At 34.4% G+C, this 19,303-nt stretch overlaps 2 protein-coding genes across 12 annotated transcripts in view; both read left to right on the forward strand.

Moving 5' to 3' along the window:
- Nucleotides 1-387: 387 nt before the first annotated feature.
- hhla2a.1 (HERV-H LTR-associating 2a, tandem duplicate 1) lies at nucleotides 388-7,273 on the forward strand. The gene is made up of 7 exons (XM_051911092.1): nucleotides 388-864; nucleotides 3,916-4,197; nucleotides 5,180-5,458; nucleotides 5,566-5,892; nucleotides 6,021-6,110; nucleotides 6,277-6,339; nucleotides 6,493-7,273. The coding sequence occupies exons 1-7, from the start codon at nucleotides 795-797 to the stop codon at nucleotides 6,558-6,560; spliced, it is 1,179 nt and encodes a 392-aa protein (XP_051767052.1). The 5' UTR covers nucleotides 388-794; the 3' UTR covers nucleotides 6,561-7,273.
- Nucleotides 7,274-13,807: 6,534 nt separating this feature from the next.
- phldb2a (pleckstrin homology-like domain, family B, member 2a) overlaps nucleotides 13,808-19,303 on the forward strand; it is a 34,039-nt gene continuing 28,543 nt past the window's right edge. For 5 of the 11 annotated variants that reach the window (XM_051909452.1, XM_051909451.1, XM_051909460.1 and 2 more), the window contains exons 1-2: nucleotides 13,809-14,031; nucleotides 17,548-17,659. In XM_051909452.1, coding sequence (XP_051765412.1) covers nucleotides 14,014-14,031; nucleotides 17,548-17,659 — 130 coding nt within the window. In that variant the 5' untranslated portion in view covers nucleotides 13,809-14,013. Of the gene's footprint in view, nucleotides 14,032-17,547; nucleotides 17,660-19,303 lie in introns of all 11 variants that reach the window. The other 6 variants (XM_051909448.1, XM_051909450.1, XM_051909453.1 and 3 more) reach the window with 2 other exon arrangements.

Genomic DNA, 19,303 nt, shown 5'->3' on the forward strand with positions numbered 1-19,303 from the left:
CTTGCACCTGTCAAAGTCTGCACTACAAGTTTGGACATCTTCTAAGCATAATACATTAGTCAAATGGAGCGGAGTGTGGAATGTCAAGCAAAAAAAATAAAAAAAATAAACCTTTGAAGTGTTATTAGGCCATCTAAAGGGGTTCCTTCTTTCCAAGAAACAACTGTTTCTTAAGAATCTTTACTAATCATCATGGTTATTGCAATCCACTACAAGGTACATATGCATGGTTACCACACTCTTAGAGTTTGGTAAATTGGGCAAGAAGGTGGCCAGGACAGTTGCAGCATGTCTACATAAAAGACAAAGAAGTTCAGAAAGGTTGGCCTGGGGGGATGTGGGAAGGTTATCTTAAAGTTATTCGCAGGAGTACGGGGTAGGCGGTAAAGGGTTTCAGCTGCCATTTAGTGACTCAGCTCATGATCTATGAAAGAGGCGTGGAAACCTGTCTACCCACTCTCTCTCTCTCTCTTTTACTCCTTCTCTGTCATTCATACCCACAGCAAGCTCACACAGCAGTCAATATAGAGAAATTACCTGAGGAGCTTTCTCTATTTGCCTCTTGTTTTTTATTCACAAAGACTTTCATTCAGGTGGACCCAAGGGATACTTCTCTTTTTTTTTTTTTTTTTTGCCTCTCTGTTTTGTTGAAGCAGTAAAGAGGAACAGGGTCTGATTACGTTCCTGAAAGAGACTCTTTGAAGAGTCTCATCATCTCAGCATTTTTTTTCTGTCTACTCTTCTCTTTTAGTCCCACACCTCTTTTTTGCTTCACTACATTGTTGTGAGGGAGAATGTCAAGGACTCACTATGGCGCATGTGTTGTGTTATGGATTTTTTCCTTAGTGGAGTGCAAGGTTCCAGGTAAGACTAACTTTTATTGTGATTTTTGACATTTTTTCTAAAAGTAAAGTTCATGTAATTCATTTTTACATCCAAAGTTTGATCAGTTTTTTTGTAAAGAGTGAACTTTCCTTTATGAAATGAAGCAATTCAAAGTTTTATTCATGAATCATCTAAAGTGAGTGACTTTCTTTTATTTTACTTTTCACTCTTGATCAGCTTTGATTTCAGTACCTGATAATTTCATTTGGGCCACATTATGATCAATTCATGTTTGTACGTCACAGTAGCCAGGGTGAAAAGATGCCAGGAAAGACTTACGTTATGAATATACCTTATTATGTAATTCAAGCGGATGGAATAGGACATGAACGTTGGCAAGTTCATCCACAGACATCTGTTTTCTAGTTTTTAGTTCCTCCTCAGGAATTCTTTTCAGTACTCAAATTAAATGAAACAAATATTAGATGTTACCAATTGATTACTTTTGCTGTCAGAAATTATTATATAGGTTCAATATATATATGTTATTTTAGTACTATTTATGTACTACAGTAGTATTTATCAATATTTATTATTTCAATAATATTCATACTTTTTTTAGTTTGAACATTTTTTTGTTTAATATTTAAAATATATATCTATTTAGTTTTATTTATGTATACTTCAGTTTTAGTTTTAGTCATTTTAGTACTTCAACTTATATATGATTAAACTTTAATTAATATAAATGTTCTCTCAAAAAGCTTTTAAATAGAGGCACAAAAAAGTATTTTTGAGCTAATGAATCATTCATCTTAAGTGGGTGATTTATCTTTGCTTTTTCCAGTTTCATTGGGCCACTTATTATGAATGTGCATTATTTCTGCAATAGATCAACAGCCAGACTAAAAAAAAGATGCCAGGAAAAATGAATGATCGTTATAAATATACCTTATTATGTAATTAAAGTGGATGCTACTCTTAGATCTCAAGTAGAGGCAGAATTTCAGCTAATGCGTTTTTGAGCCCCTCCTTGTTATAGTCTGCAAGCGAAGGAGATGAGTGAGTCTGCTAGAATTCACCCTGGCTTGTCATCTGTTTGGACTAACACAGTCTCTGTGAATATTATTACAAGCCAAGACCTCTCCAGGGACTCTCTATAATAGATCTAGTGAAGACACTTAGCACAAAGAAAAGCACTGGATGTATGATATCAAGATAAGAAACAGAAGTGCAACTGATCCATTACATCATACCTTGTCGATTTGGCGATAGATCAGTATTATATAATCAATGATCAATATAATACAATATAATCAATGGCAATTAATCTGTAGAAGAGATAGTTTGGTGCAATCTCGGTCTGGCAGTGCATGCAAAGCTACGCCAGTGTCACAACATAAAGGTCATGCTGTCATACACTCTGTCGCTGCTCTGTTTATTTTGTATTTATAGCCAAACAATGTTCTTGTCGATTCTGATAAGCTGAGTGTGTTGAACGCTAAACAATCACAGTCATAAGTGGTCATTACTGATAAATGTTCTCTTAGCATGATGTTCTGGGTGAACACACAATTGTAATCACCCACAGAAAAAGGGCAGACAGCAAATATGGGCAGCGGAACTCACTTTTTCTGAGAAAAAAGGTGGCATATATAGGGGTGCACATATTGTGCACATGCACACCCACTCAGCATGTGGTTAGGAAACTGGGGGTGGAGACATCAATCCAGTGTTCTTATCAATGTCTTTAAAAGGATATGTTTGTGGCAGATGGTTTTGAAATGGCAAGTTTGCAGCCATCTCAACATACTGTGTATGATCATTGTATTCGGTCACAAAACTTGAGCGGAAATTACATAATAAATAAAATAATGTTAAATTTGGTATTTTGTTATATATTGTTATCTAAATATGTGAAATCAGTATATAACACTGCTGAAGAAACCCAGCAAAAGCCAGCATTAATTACATAGTCATCTGAAATTCTTAAGTAAATTGTGAATCACATTTCATTCCAGAAACAAAATAATAAACATCAGTAGTATGTAATTACAATTTTGTACTTATTTTCTGTTGCATCAAGACAAGTTCAAAATTGAAATTAGCTATTTTTAAGGACTTTCATGCACATTTGGTAACTTTCAAGTGTCAAAATCCAGCTGGCAGTCACTGACCCCGAAAAAGTTGTAAACTTAGTAAAAGTAATTCATGTTAAAGGGTTAGTTCACCCAAAAATGAAAATTCTGTCATTTATTACTCACCCTCATGCCGTTTTACACCCGTAAGACCTTCGTTAATCTTCGGAACACAAATTGAGATATTTTTGTTTAAATCCGATGGCTCCGTGAGGCCTACATAGGGAGCAATGACATTTCCTCTCTCAAGATCCATAAAGGTACTAAAAACATATTTAAATCAGTTCATATGAGTACAGTGGTTCAATATTAATATTATAAAGCGACGAGAATATTTTGGTGCGCCAAAATTGGCCGTTTGACACGCGATCCGAATCATGATTCAACACGCTGATTCATAACGCTCCGAATCTTCCTGAAGCAGTGTTTTGAAATCGGCCATCACTAAATAAGTCGTTATTTTGTTTTTTTTGGCGCACCAAAAATATTCTCGTCGCTTTATAATATTAATATTGAACCACTGTACTCACATGAACTGATTTAAATATGTTTTTAGTACCTTTATGGATCTTGAGAGAGGAAATGTCATTGCTCCCTATGTAGGCCTCACGGAGCCATCGGATTTAAACAAAAATATCTTAATTTGTGTTCCGAAGATCAACGAAGGTCTTACGGGTGTAAAACGGCACGAGGGTGAGTAATTAATGACAGAATTTTCATTTTTGGGTGAACTAACCCTTTAAATGCATAGTAAAAAGAATGTAATTGCGGTCAGGAGCATGACATACTATTGTAGACCACAGTGACAGCATGCACTTTCAACAATTGCTGAAAGTGAAATAATTTAACCAAAGTCAAGGGCCCATCTAAATGGAACACTGATCACCATAATAGTGATAACATCATTCTTGTAAATGCAGAAATATATTAAAGCCTTTTTGTTGATTTGCAGAGGTTCGTGTGACCTGCATCTTCTCTGAGGACTGTATTCTTCCCTGCTCTTTCACACCCAATGGTGATGTGAACATTAAGTGGTACCAGCAGGATGCGCTCATACTCAGTTTACAGCCGGCTGAACAGAGACTCAGCAATGACAGCGTGCGGCTGTTCAGCGACAACATCTCTGAAGGAAATGCATCACTTCTTGTGAAACAAGTAGATACAAGGAGTAAAGGACGTTACAAATGTGTGGTCAACAATGTGACTCAGACATATGTTCTTGCAACAGTGGAAGGTTTGATTTATTTTTTAAATGTATTATGTTATTAGTAGTTGTCAACCAATATGGGTTTATTAGTGGCTGAGGACTATATTTGTCAGTAAGGTTACCATAATTCAGTGTTTCCCAACCCTGTTCCTGCATGGAGCCACACAAACAGTGCAAAATTTAGATGTCTCCCTCGTCTGATCCCTCTATTTCTGGTCTTGGAGTCTCCAATAACGAGCTGATAAGTTGAATCAGGTGTGTTTGATTAGGAACAGGAAGAGTTAGAAAATGTGTAGTTTTGTTGGTGTACTTCCAGGAAAAGGGTTGGGAAACACTGCCATAATTACTTATCCATTTGTAGTGATGAAGATTTTGAAGATTGAATGAAGATTCATTCCAGCGACTTTATTATGTAAATAAGTTCACTTAAGATTGGTTCAGATTTATTTTATGATTTGTTTGTGTAGGTGGTGAGTTGTGAACCATTCATTCAACAGATTTTTTAAAAAAAATAAGTCTTCAGAAACAAGTTATTTATTAAAATTCGCTCAGTTTTTATTCACAAACAAGATGTCCCAGTTCATTCGGTTGTTGTATGCGATTGTATGCGATTTTGGATGCAGCCACTGACACTGAAAGAGGGCGTAGCCATTCAGTAGCTAAAACCAATGATATTCCCTACAATCTGCTGTTTTAATTTTTTTTTTTTGTATTTTGTTTATATTGCGAATACTTGCTTCTTTTATTCAGTTAGCTGGTCGATACATTTTTTTTTTTTTTTTTTTTTGCTTTATCTGAAACAATTTCATGTTAAATTTGGTTAGTGTCCTCATTCGAAGCAATAGGTAAGTTAGTCAGGCACTCTTAATTTAGCTGATAAAAACAGGAATTGTTGTTGGTCAGTTCTGTTTATATCAACATTTTTTTTATTGATACTGATACTTTTTTTAATAATTTTTTTTTTTTTAATTAAATTGAATTTTTTTTTTTTAAATTTAATGTCCTACAGCTCCCATCAGGATGATCTCCATTGACACCGATCCCTCTGGGCTGATTCGGTGCTCTACTAAAGACGTCTACCCAGCTCCGGTGTTGCAGTGGAGCACAGCGCCCAGTTCACCTCCTGCTGCACTGCAGCCCACCACCCGTATGGCTTCTGTCGGAAAGGGACTCTTCACAGTGGAGAGCCTCCTAAAACAGCAGAACAACAGCCTTGATCATATATATGTGTGTAACATCACCTCCAAATATGGCAAGCAGACATGGACAGCTTCATTAAAGCTGCAAGGTAAAACTTGATCACGTTATAATGTGCAAAAATATGTGATATATGCTGTAGTATTAATGTTATGCTTATAAATATAAGGTGATAATGTTGTCTCATGTACAAAACAGAAATTACCAGCTCTGAAGGGCAAGACCTGATTATTCCATGTAGAGCTCCCAAGAACCTTCAGTCCTTCTCTCTCGTCTGGACTTTTACAACAGTAAACAAAACCACAGATGTCCTCGAGTATGACAGCAAGACCCATAAATTCAGCCGCTCCTGGGATCATGCAGAACTAGAAAAGGACAACATATTGAAAGGGGATCTTTCACTAAACCTGCAGAAACCTGTTGGCTCAGAACATTCTGGAATCTACACATGTGCCTTCTCAGCAGCAAAGGCGCGGCATCTGATCCAGACCCGTGTTGTTATTACATCCTCCAGGCAGGAGAAAGGTATCCACTGATCCATGAACTCATCCATCCAATAATTAATCTGCTGGACAAAACCTAGAACTCATTTCCTGCTAAAACATTGTGGCAGTTTACTTTTTAAACATCTATCTCTCTTTCTCTTTTTCTAGGTTTTCTTAAATATAATCTGTGGATGTTGGGTATCGTCGCAGGATTGATCACTCTTCTCGCAATCACTTTGGTTATAAAAAGATACAGAGGTAATACAGTGAACAGAACTCGATCCATAATATCTGCATAAGTGTTTATTGTTGTGTGTATATATATATATATATATATATATATATATATATAGGTCAAGGTCTATATATATATATATATATATATTCAATCTATATAAATGGTCCATGATGTTTATGTTTGCAGCAAAATTAAAAAGAAATCAAGAAAACGCTGAAGAGGATGCAGAAATGCAAAGCATGAATTTAGGTACTGCCCTGTTACAGTCTCTTGTTTTTTATAATTAATTCATAAGAGAACATTTCATGTACTGTAAGTTCCCTGCCATGTAAAGGCCATGTAAAATTTCTAAACATAGATTTTCAATTTTGCAACTGAATGTTTTTCTTTTGTCTTCCATAGCCAAAACATCAGAAGAGCCACAAGCAGGAAGTAAACTTTTGACAGAGCCTTCGGGTTCTCACAGTTAACCGTGGAGAGAAGAAAGAAGAATATTATAAGTGAGAAACCAGTATGAAATATAAGTTGGAAGACCAATTGATGGGACTTTATTTCTATGCAGTCTGAGTATTTGTGTGAACAAAATGTTATTTAGAAGAAACCGAATACATTTCTTGTATTTGTATGTTTTTTAATGGTGCTTTGATTAAATATTTTTCCATAATTTATTGTAAAAAAGGAGAAAATATTATTAAAAATAAATACATTATTTATCAATTAATATTTTTGCAATATAATTTGTAATTACACTACTGTTCAAAAGTTTTTTTTTTTTTAAGAAATTCATATTAAATTGATCAAAAGTGTCAGTAAAGACATTTATAATGTCACAAAAGATTTCTATGTCAAATAAATGTTGCTCTTTTGAACTTTCTATTCATCAAAGAATTCTGATAAAAATGTATCACGGTTTCTACAAAAATATTAAGCAGCGCAACTGTTTTCAACATTGATAATAATACGTTTCTTGAGCATATCAGCATATTAGAATGATTTCTGAAGGATCATGTGACACTGAAGACTGGAGTAATGATGGTGAAAATTCAGCTTTGCCATCACATGAATAAATGACATTTTAAAATATATTAAATAAAACAGTTATGTTAAATTGTAGTAATATCTCACTATATTTCTGTTTTTATTGTATTTTCGATCAAATAAATATAAATGCAGATCAAATAAATGTTTCTTTCAAAAATGTTTAAATATCTTACCATCCCCAAAGTTTTGAACGGTAATGTATTTAATCATATAATCATCATCTTATTTAGGACTAAAGTAACCACAACGACACATACATGGACAGAACACACCAGTCCGCTCTGAGGTTTAAATTAACCGGTTTGTTCTTTTCCCTGGTTGTTTTTTCTTTATCCTCTGCTGTACCCGTTACATGGCCAAACCAGTTCTGGTCACTATATGTCCACTCATGCACTCTCTGGTTAATCATTTAACGGTTTAATTGATGTGTCCACAAGGGTCTTTCTCTCCCCCTTTCTCACGCGCACACACTCTCAGGGCACATGTACAGAGAGAAAGGTTGTGGCATCACAGTAAATTGAACTGAACGTGTGGCATAGTCTGACAGTCATGGATCTGCTGTGTCTGTGTGTTGCATTTGTGCTTTTACTTAGGACTTGCGTTTCTGGTATCATCATCACTAAGGGTAAGACCACATACACACACATGCTCACTTTTGATACTTCTCAGTGTGAGATATAAAGCTACTCTCTTAAGGGGAAAATTACCATCTATGTCTTTAGGGAACATACTTTAGTCTAACATGCTCTTTAATGTTTTAGTTGTGTGTTTGTTTTGTTTTGTATCAGAAAAGTATTCTATAATGTATAATAACCTGTTCAATTTATAATATAAAAAATATAAAATACAAGATCAAATTATTTGTACATGATAAGTGAATAAATTGTTACTGGAATATTTATTTTATTTGATTTGAATTGTGCTAGTTTTGTCACTTTTTTCCTCGTGTTTTCCATCTCTGTAATTTAAGTTGTTTAGTTGTAGTTGTTGCTCAGTGAATGGATCAAAGCAGCACTTGTAGGAAACTTCATTAGTCTCAGACTAATGACCCTGGTGAACCAGAATGAATCTGTGATTCATTTATTCTCATTAGCAGCCTACAAGGAAATATTTTAGCACCTACATAACAGGCTATTTGAACAAAAGATCAGGTTCATGAATAAATCTTTATGTGCAAAATGTGCAGTTTTGTTATTTGATAATTTGGCATTGTTTGGCATAAAGCAATGCAACCAGAAGAACACAATGTAGTTACAGTTAATGTTCTCCTCTCAAAGTTATGAACAAATGTTCTTCCAGTAACGTTTAGAGAACGTTCGTTCAATGTTATCTGGTCTTTAATAATGTTCTCAAAACGTTAGCAAGAACTTTTTTTTCATTTAACTTTTTTTCGTAAACGTTTTAGCTCGTCTAACATTTTTTAAAAGTACACTATGCCCTCTAGTGGTTAAAAAACTGCACACTTTGCGTTTTTGCTTTTGTTTTGTTTTGTTTTTGCTGTTTTTGTTTTGTTTTTACTGTGCAAGTGAATAGCCTATGATCATTCGCAATAGATAATGCCTTACATTGAACTCTGAGAGCTGTGGCAATTTATCTGTTCAAAACTTTACTCACCTAATAAAAAAGCCACTTCCGCGTCGCTTTTACATAATTTCAAATCCCTCAGTTCTGTGGCCTGTTGCATGAAGCTAGTTGAACAAACTCCGAATTTCAGAGTAGGTTTAGAGTTAAATCCAACCTGGTTTAGATCAGGATCAGCTGTTGCACAACGCTCGGTATAAACTTTCTCCGTCAACTCAGGTTTAACCCACAGTCTGCGATTAACTCTGACACCTAAAAGCGGGGCACGTGCGGCAAACAGCCAATCACACGATACATGCAGTGCGTCCGTTTGCATTTACAAATGCATTTACAAGGCAGGAATAAACACTGCTGCAGTGAAAGTTTCAGAAGGCAGCTTAAAGAAAATATCTCACTATATCAATGCATGTGAATCAAAGAAATTAAATAAAATCAAAAAGCTTAAATGAATACACATAAGCTTAATTTGTTTAAAAGCTTTATCATGTATCGATGCATGTATTATATTTATATCAATTTAAAAGCAAAGTTTAATATTAATTGTCAATTAATATAATATGAATATACTATTATATGAATTATACATAATTAATTCATATAATAAAAATATAATAATTAGCAAAAGATGAGCAATTTTATAAACTGTTTTAGGTTGGAACGAGAGATACAGGGGGAGTGGCTTTATTGCATCAGATACATGTCACTTTACTCAAAGCTGATTGGTCCAATTTTAAGGTTTGCGATCTCTAACCCAGAATAAAACCTGCTCCGGAGCAGGTTAGCCATGTAGCATAAGCAATGAAACTCGCTAAAAACCAATACACCTTCATGAGCCCGAAAAACCAGAGTTTACTCAAACTAATCTTGAACTTACCTGGGTAGAAACTGAAACCGGCTTTGTGCAACAGGACATTTTTGTAAGCTAGAGAGACTCAGGGCACTAACATAGGCTTGTATTTTTGTATAAAAGCAAATTGAATTTAACATTGCAAATATATTCAAATGAGAAAAATGACTCATTTGAACAGAATTGTTTATCTTTAAACTAATTTTTAGTTCATTCCTGATGTGAATTTAGAGGTTTTACATGTGCTGGTCTCACTCTAGATGCACACGTAACGTGTCTGTTCTTCGAAGACTGCGTGCTACCCTGCAGTTTCAAGCCCACAGGAGCTGTGGTCATCCACTGGTACAAGCAGCAAATCCCCGTCCACAGCTACTACTACTATAAAGACCAGTACGGGCTCCAGAACAAGCATTTCAGTGGCCGGACGAACCTATTTAATTCCCAAATCGCACAGGGAAATGCCTCTCTGGTGCTGAGGAAAGTTAAAGTCCAGGATCAAGGGAGGTATAAGTGCTACACCAGCACCAGGAAGGGAAACCAGGAAACCTTTGTTAACCTGGGGGTGAAAGGTCAGTAACGGGGTCATGGTCTAGTCATATTATTTGAGTTTGCTTGGGTTATTGGGGTTGTCTGATGTAAAAAGCTACTTGGGGGAGGGCGCTAGGGGGTCTGTGGAAAACTGTTAATTTAGTAATTCACTAGTAGATATTTACACCAGTCATTTTCTAGAGAACATGCAATTTAATTAAGCATTTAAGAGATGCTGACAAAAGTGTGCATTTTTTAATTACAGTGCATGTAGACAAGATAATGTGGATAAAATGAAATAAAATGATTGTATAAGTTTGTATAGATACACAGTTCAAATAATAACTAATCAATTCATTTTAATTGCAATGCTCAGGCAAAAGAAACAATCAAATGTAAATGTTTAGAGAATTTCATGTGGTACTTTTTCTGTTACGTTTAGCTCTGATCCAGTTTGTGAAGCTTGAGATGGTTGAGGAAAGGGTCACATGTCTGTCCCAGAACATCTATCCAGCTCCTGAGGTCACCTGGGCCACTGATCCCCCTAGTGACACCAGAAACCTCCAGAACTTCACTCGTAAAACCCCGGACTCCAAGGGCCTGTTCACAGTCGAGAGCACCATCAGCGTGAAGGGCAACATCTCTGACCACACTTACTTCTGCTCTGTTGTCTCAACGGATGGAACGCAGGTGTGGACTGCATCACTGCATCACCAAGGTAACAGTTTCCTGATACTTGCTGAAACAGACAGTGTCAAGAAAGGTGTTTGTTACAAACTTTAAACAGCTATTTGAATCATTTGAATCTTTTAGATGAGTTATTTGGTGAGGAGGGCTCTGGACTTATGATTCCCTGCATGATACCACAACCTCGCCACAATTTTACCCTCACTTGGACCTTCATCAGAACCACAGAAACCATCGTCATCTTCACTTATGACAGCCGGACCCGTCGGATCATGAACCTGTGGGAAAGTAAAGCTGAACTCGACATAGATCAGGCTCACTTAGGCAACGGTTCCCTTCATCTGCTGAACCCAGACAGCTTGGGACACAGCGGAACCTACATCTGCACATTCTACGGCTTCCAAATGAGACATCAAGTCCAAACCCACGTCAATGTTACAGTTCGCGTGACTGGTAAGATTTACTTCATGTTTGAAAGATTGGAACAGGATCATTTAGCTTAATGACTGAAGTGTCAATACATAATACTATAATTTTTTCCCCAGATGATGATGAGTACGACTGCAGGAGGTCATGGTGGGGAACCGCTGTGTCTGTCTTCATATTTCTCATCACTGTATCTGTAGCTCTGTCACGATGTTTTAGACTGAGAGGTAAATAAAATATTTAATATATTACAGTATAATATATTTCGACATATAGTAATATGTTATTGAAAATAATATATATTTTTATTACGCATGGTTTACACTATATATAATGTGTGTAATATTTAACATACATAATATAATAATATATCATAAAAATATTCTAATATATTTTGTGTAATACTGTATTACACAATATAAAGTATTAATAAAAGAAATTTCGCTTTAGCTTTCACTTTATTATAATAATAATAATAATTTAGCTTTTACTTTATTATAAACTTAAAAAGTTATAATATAAATTATTAATATATAGTATATATAGTTAATACAATTTTTACGCAATATATATTGTGTTATATTAATCATATATATTATAATGTATAAAATATTATATATTTTGTTACACAATTATTTATATAATATATATGTATATGTAATATTTATCATATTATAATAGTATACTAAATATTTTAATATATTTAGTGCAATATTACACTATATAAAATATATTAAAAACAATTTTCATTTAGCTTTTACTTTATTAAAATAACATTTTAAATATATATATTGACAGCAATATATTATTGATAATAATATATATTTTGTTACATAATATTTTACACTATATATATATATATATATATATTCTAATAGTTTGTAATATTACACAATATATTATTAAAATACATATTATTAAAAGCAATTTCCCCATTACTTTTACTTTATTATAATATTTAATTTTTTTATATATATTTTTATTACACTATATATATATGTTATATTAATCATATATAATATTATAATAATATATTATATAAAATATTATAATATATTGTGAAATTTCCCTTTAATTTTTATTATATTATAATAACATTTGTAAAAAAAAAAAAATATTTTTTATTACATTTTTACATTTTATATATATATATATATATAAATTTTATAATATATTGTGAAAATATACAATATAATATATTATTAACAACAATTTCCCTTTAGCTTTTGCTTCATGCACATTGTCTCTTGCAGGTGAACGTCCAGTACACGGCCATTCAGACATCAATAAACGAATCAGAAGTGGCAACAAAACTGGTAAATAATAATAATCATTCATGCGTTCATACTGCTGTGAATGCAACACTCTCTAATATCTTTTATTATTTTTGGCAGAAATCCCTCTATTTGAAAGACAAAGACAAGATGAAGCCGGCCGCAATGGTTTGGAATCAGTGGAGACAGAAATTCACAGAGTGCCGTGCAGCACAACACCTTTTATAGCAACCAAGTCATTTAAACAAGATCCTGACGGCCTTAATAATGACGTCCTGCCACATATACAAACAGAGAGCAGTATGATAAATACATGCATGATTATTAGTGATTCCTCTACATCTGACACACCAGAGGAAAGACGTGAATCCAGGCCACAAACTCCAACAGGTGCTTTAATAACTCTGTTCACATCTGAGATGAATACAGATGCATCTGATGATAAAGAAAATGAGAGAAATGGACTTGAATCACACTCAGCAGATGGAGTAGAGATGGAAAGTACAATGACTCAGAGATTTACCACACCTGAGCTCTCACAGATTAATGGCTTCAGGTGATTGATAGTAATTTGATTTATTGAAATGGTGCTGACTATTTATAATAACTAGATTTCTGAGCTCACTTCTGGAATGCATGACCTATAGTAAATAATAATGTGTAATTACTTTGAGCAAAATCCAACCATACAAACCACCCAGCTGAACCTTCAATATTTTAAACTGAATTAATAAAATAAATTTTAATATAAAAGTGTTTTATTATTATAAGTCTTGCGCATTATATAAAGTTACGTCTTTAAACCTGTATACAATCCTCACAGACCTTTTAATCATAGTTTAGATAAACCTTATGAAATTAACCATTTTCATTTTTTTTAATTTGTTTTATTTGTTGTTTATTTATTTCATACTTTGATATAGAAAGTGGCAATGTGAACAGACTGTGTGACTTGTGTGAAATAGTATATAAATAAACTGTATGAATGTGAAATGTACCAGTCTATCACCAGCAGGTGGCGATATTTCTTTTTTCGTAAATATTTTACGGCTGTAAATCTGTTTGACATATCTGTGCTTTTATTTGGACTAAAAGCGTGTGATTTTTTTTTTTTTCCCTGTCAGGAAAAAAATAGGTCAAGTGTTTTCGTAATATTTACAAAAAAAGAACATACTTTTAATGCAGACCTACTAAATAACATACGGCCGTGAACTACAGGCGACTGTCATGTAGCCAACAAATATATTTTAGTAATGACTTCAGGCTGCTTTTAGAGTAAATCTGTCAGGATTTTAGGGAAGGGGATGATCCTTTTTTCCTGTTTACAAGGCGACATGTCCGTCCCTCGTGGACATTTAAAAATTAAAGAACAGAAATTTCTCTTTCCAACTTATTCAGTTGTGTGTCAGTGGTACTGTAAGCTCTGTAACTGCATCATAGTTAATTAAATAAGGAACCGGAGATGATTAAAGTTTGAGTGGACTTTAAATATACAGGACTTTATACTGTATGTGATCTGACCTACCCCTCCAGTCTGGCATGAGCATCTCCAGTGAGGTAAGATTATTATCAGTCCTATTATTATAAACAGATTCTTTTTAAATAGCTCATGGCATAGGATAATCATCTTATTTGTTTGCATTGTCTGTAAATCTGGTCCAATGAATGTGAATCACTAAAAAAACTAAGTGAGTTAGTGAGCCATGACAACATGGTCAAGTAAACTTCAAAGATGGTTGCACTTAGAATAATTGCTGTAGCAACTATTTTCTAGAGATTTCCCAGCTAACGGAACATTCTCAGAACTCTGGCAAAGTTCTATCGAAGTTATAAACAAAACGCTCTTCCAGTAATGTTAATAGGAAGTTTGTTTAATGTTATCTGGTCTTGGTTATCTTAATGTTCTCGAAACATTGGCACAAAAATGTTATTTCTGTCATGACAACTCTCTCAGTGTTTAATATGGTAATGGTAATTACAATGCTGATATGTTTGGTCTTGGCGGAATAGATCTGCTATGCTGCTGTTGGTTATTGTACAGGACTTACTACTTCCAATTCACACATGACATGTTGCTGCTGTACAATATAGCATACATTAATTACCTGTAGCAGATCTATACAGGTGGAGCTGGGGAAGGTGGAGGGTTTCTGAAAGCGCGCTGCAAATTCTACAGCAAATGCTGACCAAGTATTTGAAGGTTGAGCAGCGAGCTCATTGGCAATTGATAGAGCAGGAACCAATCAGCTGTGCCTTATAGAGTACCTCAGAGATGACGTGTTTTTGTAGGCCAACCCGGAAGTTAGTGGTGCACGGGTTCCCTCGATCGAAAGCCTATGCATTTTTCCCATAGACTTTTGGAAAATCGCAAAAAATATGCTCCGTGTTTAACAAAGGGTTATGACACTTACACGTTTTGTCTATCAAGATAATCTTTACAAGTTAACACAACATTTATACATTTTGAAGTCTAAATAAAGTCGTCAGATATAAAAGACTAACAGTAAGCTATAAACGGACTACAGCACACCATGGTCGCGGATCAACGTCACAACCACCAAGCTTCCTCAAACTTTATTTAAAAAACAACTTTATTTAAAAACATGCTCGCTGATTATGATCTGTGCTGTGTATGAATACTTATCCACTTTTTCATGAGAAATGCTGTCCAAATGTCTTGTTTGTCATGATGACGTCTAAAGTCCCCGCCAAAGGAAGTAGTCCCTTTTAGCAATTTGTTAGCAACCGCCATTTTTAAGACACAATAAAGGTTTAAAAAATCACAAGCGGGTTATAACTGGTGTGTTTTACGTCATAGATCAAAACGTGAAAATATTTAGAGGATTTGTTAACCACAGACCTTATTTCAGGCGATTTAGCAAAAACCCATTCAAAAAACCCATAGACTTTAAGGCGATGGAACCAGAAGTCCTAAAATGCTAACTCGCTTCCGGGTTTTGCCTACAAAAACACGTCATCCCTGAGGTACTCTATAGAGAATGATGTGATAGCAAGAAGACTGAGTTAAAGACCTAGCAACCTGCGCCATCTAGAGTTTCATGACAGAACTTTGTATTTATACATCATCCATGAAACATTTTAGTTGGACGTTCATTAAAAAAAAAAAAAAAAAACTGAACATTCAGAGAACATTCAGAAATGTTTTCATAACTAATGGGAACATTAGCAAAACGTTCAACATATTTTTGTTAGCTGGGTCGAAACCTACTTGATATTTGCTGTGATTAAGGAGTGAAGTTAATGTTCTTGACTGAATCCCTTGATACCAACTGACCTGTTATTAAATGATACAGATGACTAACTCTTTTGAGTCAGTTGAGAAAAGCAGCCAAAAAGAAGTTTTGTTTGATTAATTGGCCTTTTTTTTAAGCAAAAGGTATTGAAACATTATGTCTTGCACGACTTAAAGCAACTTACATCTAGATGTGAAGATTATCACCCCTATTGAAGATTGTCACCCCTATTTTAGCTTATTAAGGTGATGCAAAGTCTTCTAGATCAACAGGTTTTCAAGATCAACTTTAAGTTTATTCTATGTTGTTGGGGAGAAATGGACAAGCCCAATGACCTCACTTACAGAAACTGAGAGACAAGAGGGAGTCAAGAGCTCTCAGCTGTTTCTGATCCTCGCTTCCTCCCGAAGGAGCAAAAGGAAACACCCAGAACTCCAGCCAGCTGGAGAATAAGGGGAATGGCCTTGTTTCATGAAATATCCCAGAGCAGAACTGCTGCTTTTTGTAAAATCAAATTATAAGAAGATCTAGATCAACATAACACTTTTGGGGGATTCTAGATCATTTAAGATCAGCTATGTTAGTCTGGGTTAGCCTATGGCTCATAAACCATATTCGTGCGCCAAAAGCATCATTTGCGTAAATGATTTATTTCTATTATTTCATATAAAATTAAGAAAAGGAATATGTTTTACAGCCAGCTCTTGGTTTTCATGGAAATATTCTCTACTTATAATTTTAAAGTACTGTTGTTATTGTTGACTAAAACTATGTAAAAAGTTCTATTTATTAATTTTATTTTATTTTTAAAAAGTTACTTAATTGGTGATTTTGCTGGACAGCACCAGCCCTTACTCACTTCCATTGAAAAGAGTGGCCAGGATACCTTTTGTGTTCCACAGAAGAAAAAAGTCATACAGGTTTGGAACGAAGTGAGGGTCAGTAAATGATAAGTTTCATTTTTGGGTGAACTGTCCCTTTAAATAATCAGACTGGTGGAATGGTTGGCTTGATTTTAGGGGTTTCTTTGTTTGTTAATTTTGGCTACCAGTCCTGTGCCTCCTCAAAGTTTTAACCATAGTACTTTTTCTGTTATTTATTTGTTTTTCCATCATGGCAATTTATAGTAAGCCCTCTTAGCCTGGCCTCTTTTCTTCCTTCTCCCTCTGTCTGTCCCTTTCTCTGACTTGGTCCCAGAAGATCATACAAAAACATTCCCCCACACTCTTTTCATGTCCTCCTCCTCTCATAAACTAAAACAACCTACTTTCTTTAAAACTGCTATTTTGTCTCCAATTGTGTATATATGTGCATCTGTGAATTAATCTCATTCTGAGCCAATGGGAGATCAGCTAAACCCATTTTCCAACACAGTATGTGTGTAAAGGGTCTTTTTCTCAGGCTACATGAATGGCCTATAAAAACCTGCTCCAGCAACTATGAAACTTAATCACTTTACCATGACTCAGAGGGGTTACGATATATTTTACTGCGGCAGTACCTGAGTAAGAGGAGTAAATCCTTAATTTTAATTGCAAATTTATTTTTATCTTTGTTTGAAAGCTTAGAGTGTTGTCTAAGGAGGTCTGTAATACCTGGAGAAAGCTATCTGTTGGCACTCCCTTTCATTTCAATAGTAGAATATAATGATCACTATATGATTAAAAACATTCAACAAAACATGTTTTTAATGTGTGTTTCTTAGAAGAGAGAAAATCAGATTTAGAATTATATGATAGTAAGTAAATGACAGTATTTTCATTTTAAAGTGAACTGTTCCTTTAATAAGCTTTGTTGAAACCCCTGCTCTTATCCTTAGGAAACCCTGTTGAATTTAATTGACAGTGGGAGTGGCCTGAAGGTGTGGTCAGTCACACCCTGCCTGATCAGTCTGGGTAGTGGCTTTATTACTTTGATACCTCTGACTAAAGGTGAGTGTGTCTTAAATATATACTTTAATTAAAATATCTGAATATTAATAAGACGAATGTCCAAATATTTATTGGCTCTTTTAACTTATTTATGCAAAAAGCATGAAAATGTTTTACTTTGCTGTATAGGGTGTGTTATATTTTAGGTTTCATGGCAACCTTGCTGCTCTGAGACCATTAAAGGTTCCAGACTGTGCGCAGGAAATATTCCTTCAGCTAGATTGGAATAATGTAGCCCATAAAACTGAAGCAGTGATGGCTGAACTAAACTTGAGTTTGAATATGGACCCTCTTACCACCTGCTGAGTTTAATACCAGTTATTTAATGTGGGGGTTTCCAGTGCAGTGTGGTATATTCAGTATTTTAAAAGCGTACAGTAATGTGATGACATCATGAAGGCATTTTGTATCAGTTCTTCTGTGCGAAGTCCAATCAAAGTGCAATTTTAGGAGCAGTTGTTTCTGTGTTAAAATTGACTAACATTTGTCATCAGTGTTGGGGTAACGCATTACAAGTAACTTGAGTTACATAATCAGATTACTTTTTTCAAGTAACTAGTAAAGTAACACATTACTTTTTCAATTTACAACAAAATATCTAAGTTACTTTTTCAAATAAGTAATGCAAGTTACTTTGTCACATTTATTGACTGACAGCTCTTCTGTCCCCATGTTGAGAGAAATAAAGTACAGAGGTGTTTTGTGCGCTGTGTGAACATGATGGTTATTGTAGTTCTAGACTAAATGTGAGCATGCATTTACTCATCTCACTTGAAGGGTTTGGGTTTACTCAAACCAAATAAAAACAGTGAAATGCAATCTCAGAATTTACGCAAACCTGTAATAATTAGATATATTAAATTACACAAATATACTTTATGTATTTAATCTCACTTTATTAACCAATGTCTTTGCTGCTGACCTTCAGTGATCTAATTCAACCATACTAATGAGCAAAAATTACTTTAGATTAGATTTAGAAATAAGAGTGTCCTGTATGCTATTCTTTAATCCAGAATGGCAGCACAGCTGAATGGTTTGTTTGAGCTGCGCCCTCTACAGTACAGGCGTAAATATGCATTTCCTTCAGCCTGAGGCTTATTCATTTCACTTTTGGTGTGAAAGGGCCTTTACATTTGCCAAAAATAGAACTTTTTTTGTTGTTATTAAAAAACAAACAAACAGTCCAAGTGTGAAAAAGTAACGCAAAAGTAATGTAACGCATTATTTTTCATAAAAAGTAACTAAGTAACGCAATTAGTTACTTTTTTAGGGAGTAATGCAATATTGTAATGCATTACTTTTAAAAGTAACTTTCCCCAACACTGTCTGTCATCATGATGTCACCACAACATAATGTGAATAGAGAGTATTTTTGCAAGACAAAACCCGGTAAAGAGTTAGCATTTTAGCACTTCTGGTTCCAAAAACCAATGGTTTTTTTGAATGGGTTTTTGGTTAAATGCTTAAAAATAAAGTTTGTGGTGAACACAAGCTCAGTATATTTTCACATTTTATTCTACAATATATATATATATTTTTTTTTTATTTTTTATTTACTTGTTTACTTATTCAAATATTCATTTATTAATTTTTTCATTTATTTATTTATTTTTACCACAGATAATTATGTTCAGTTGAAGA

The sequence above is a fragment of the Ctenopharyngodon idella genome, chromosome 10 (genome assembly GCF_019924925.1).
Source record: "Ctenopharyngodon idella isolate HZGC_01 chromosome 10, HZGC01, whole genome shotgun sequence".
Classification (NCBI taxonomy): Eukaryota; Metazoa; Chordata; class Actinopteri; order Cypriniformes; family Xenocyprididae; genus Ctenopharyngodon; species Ctenopharyngodon idella.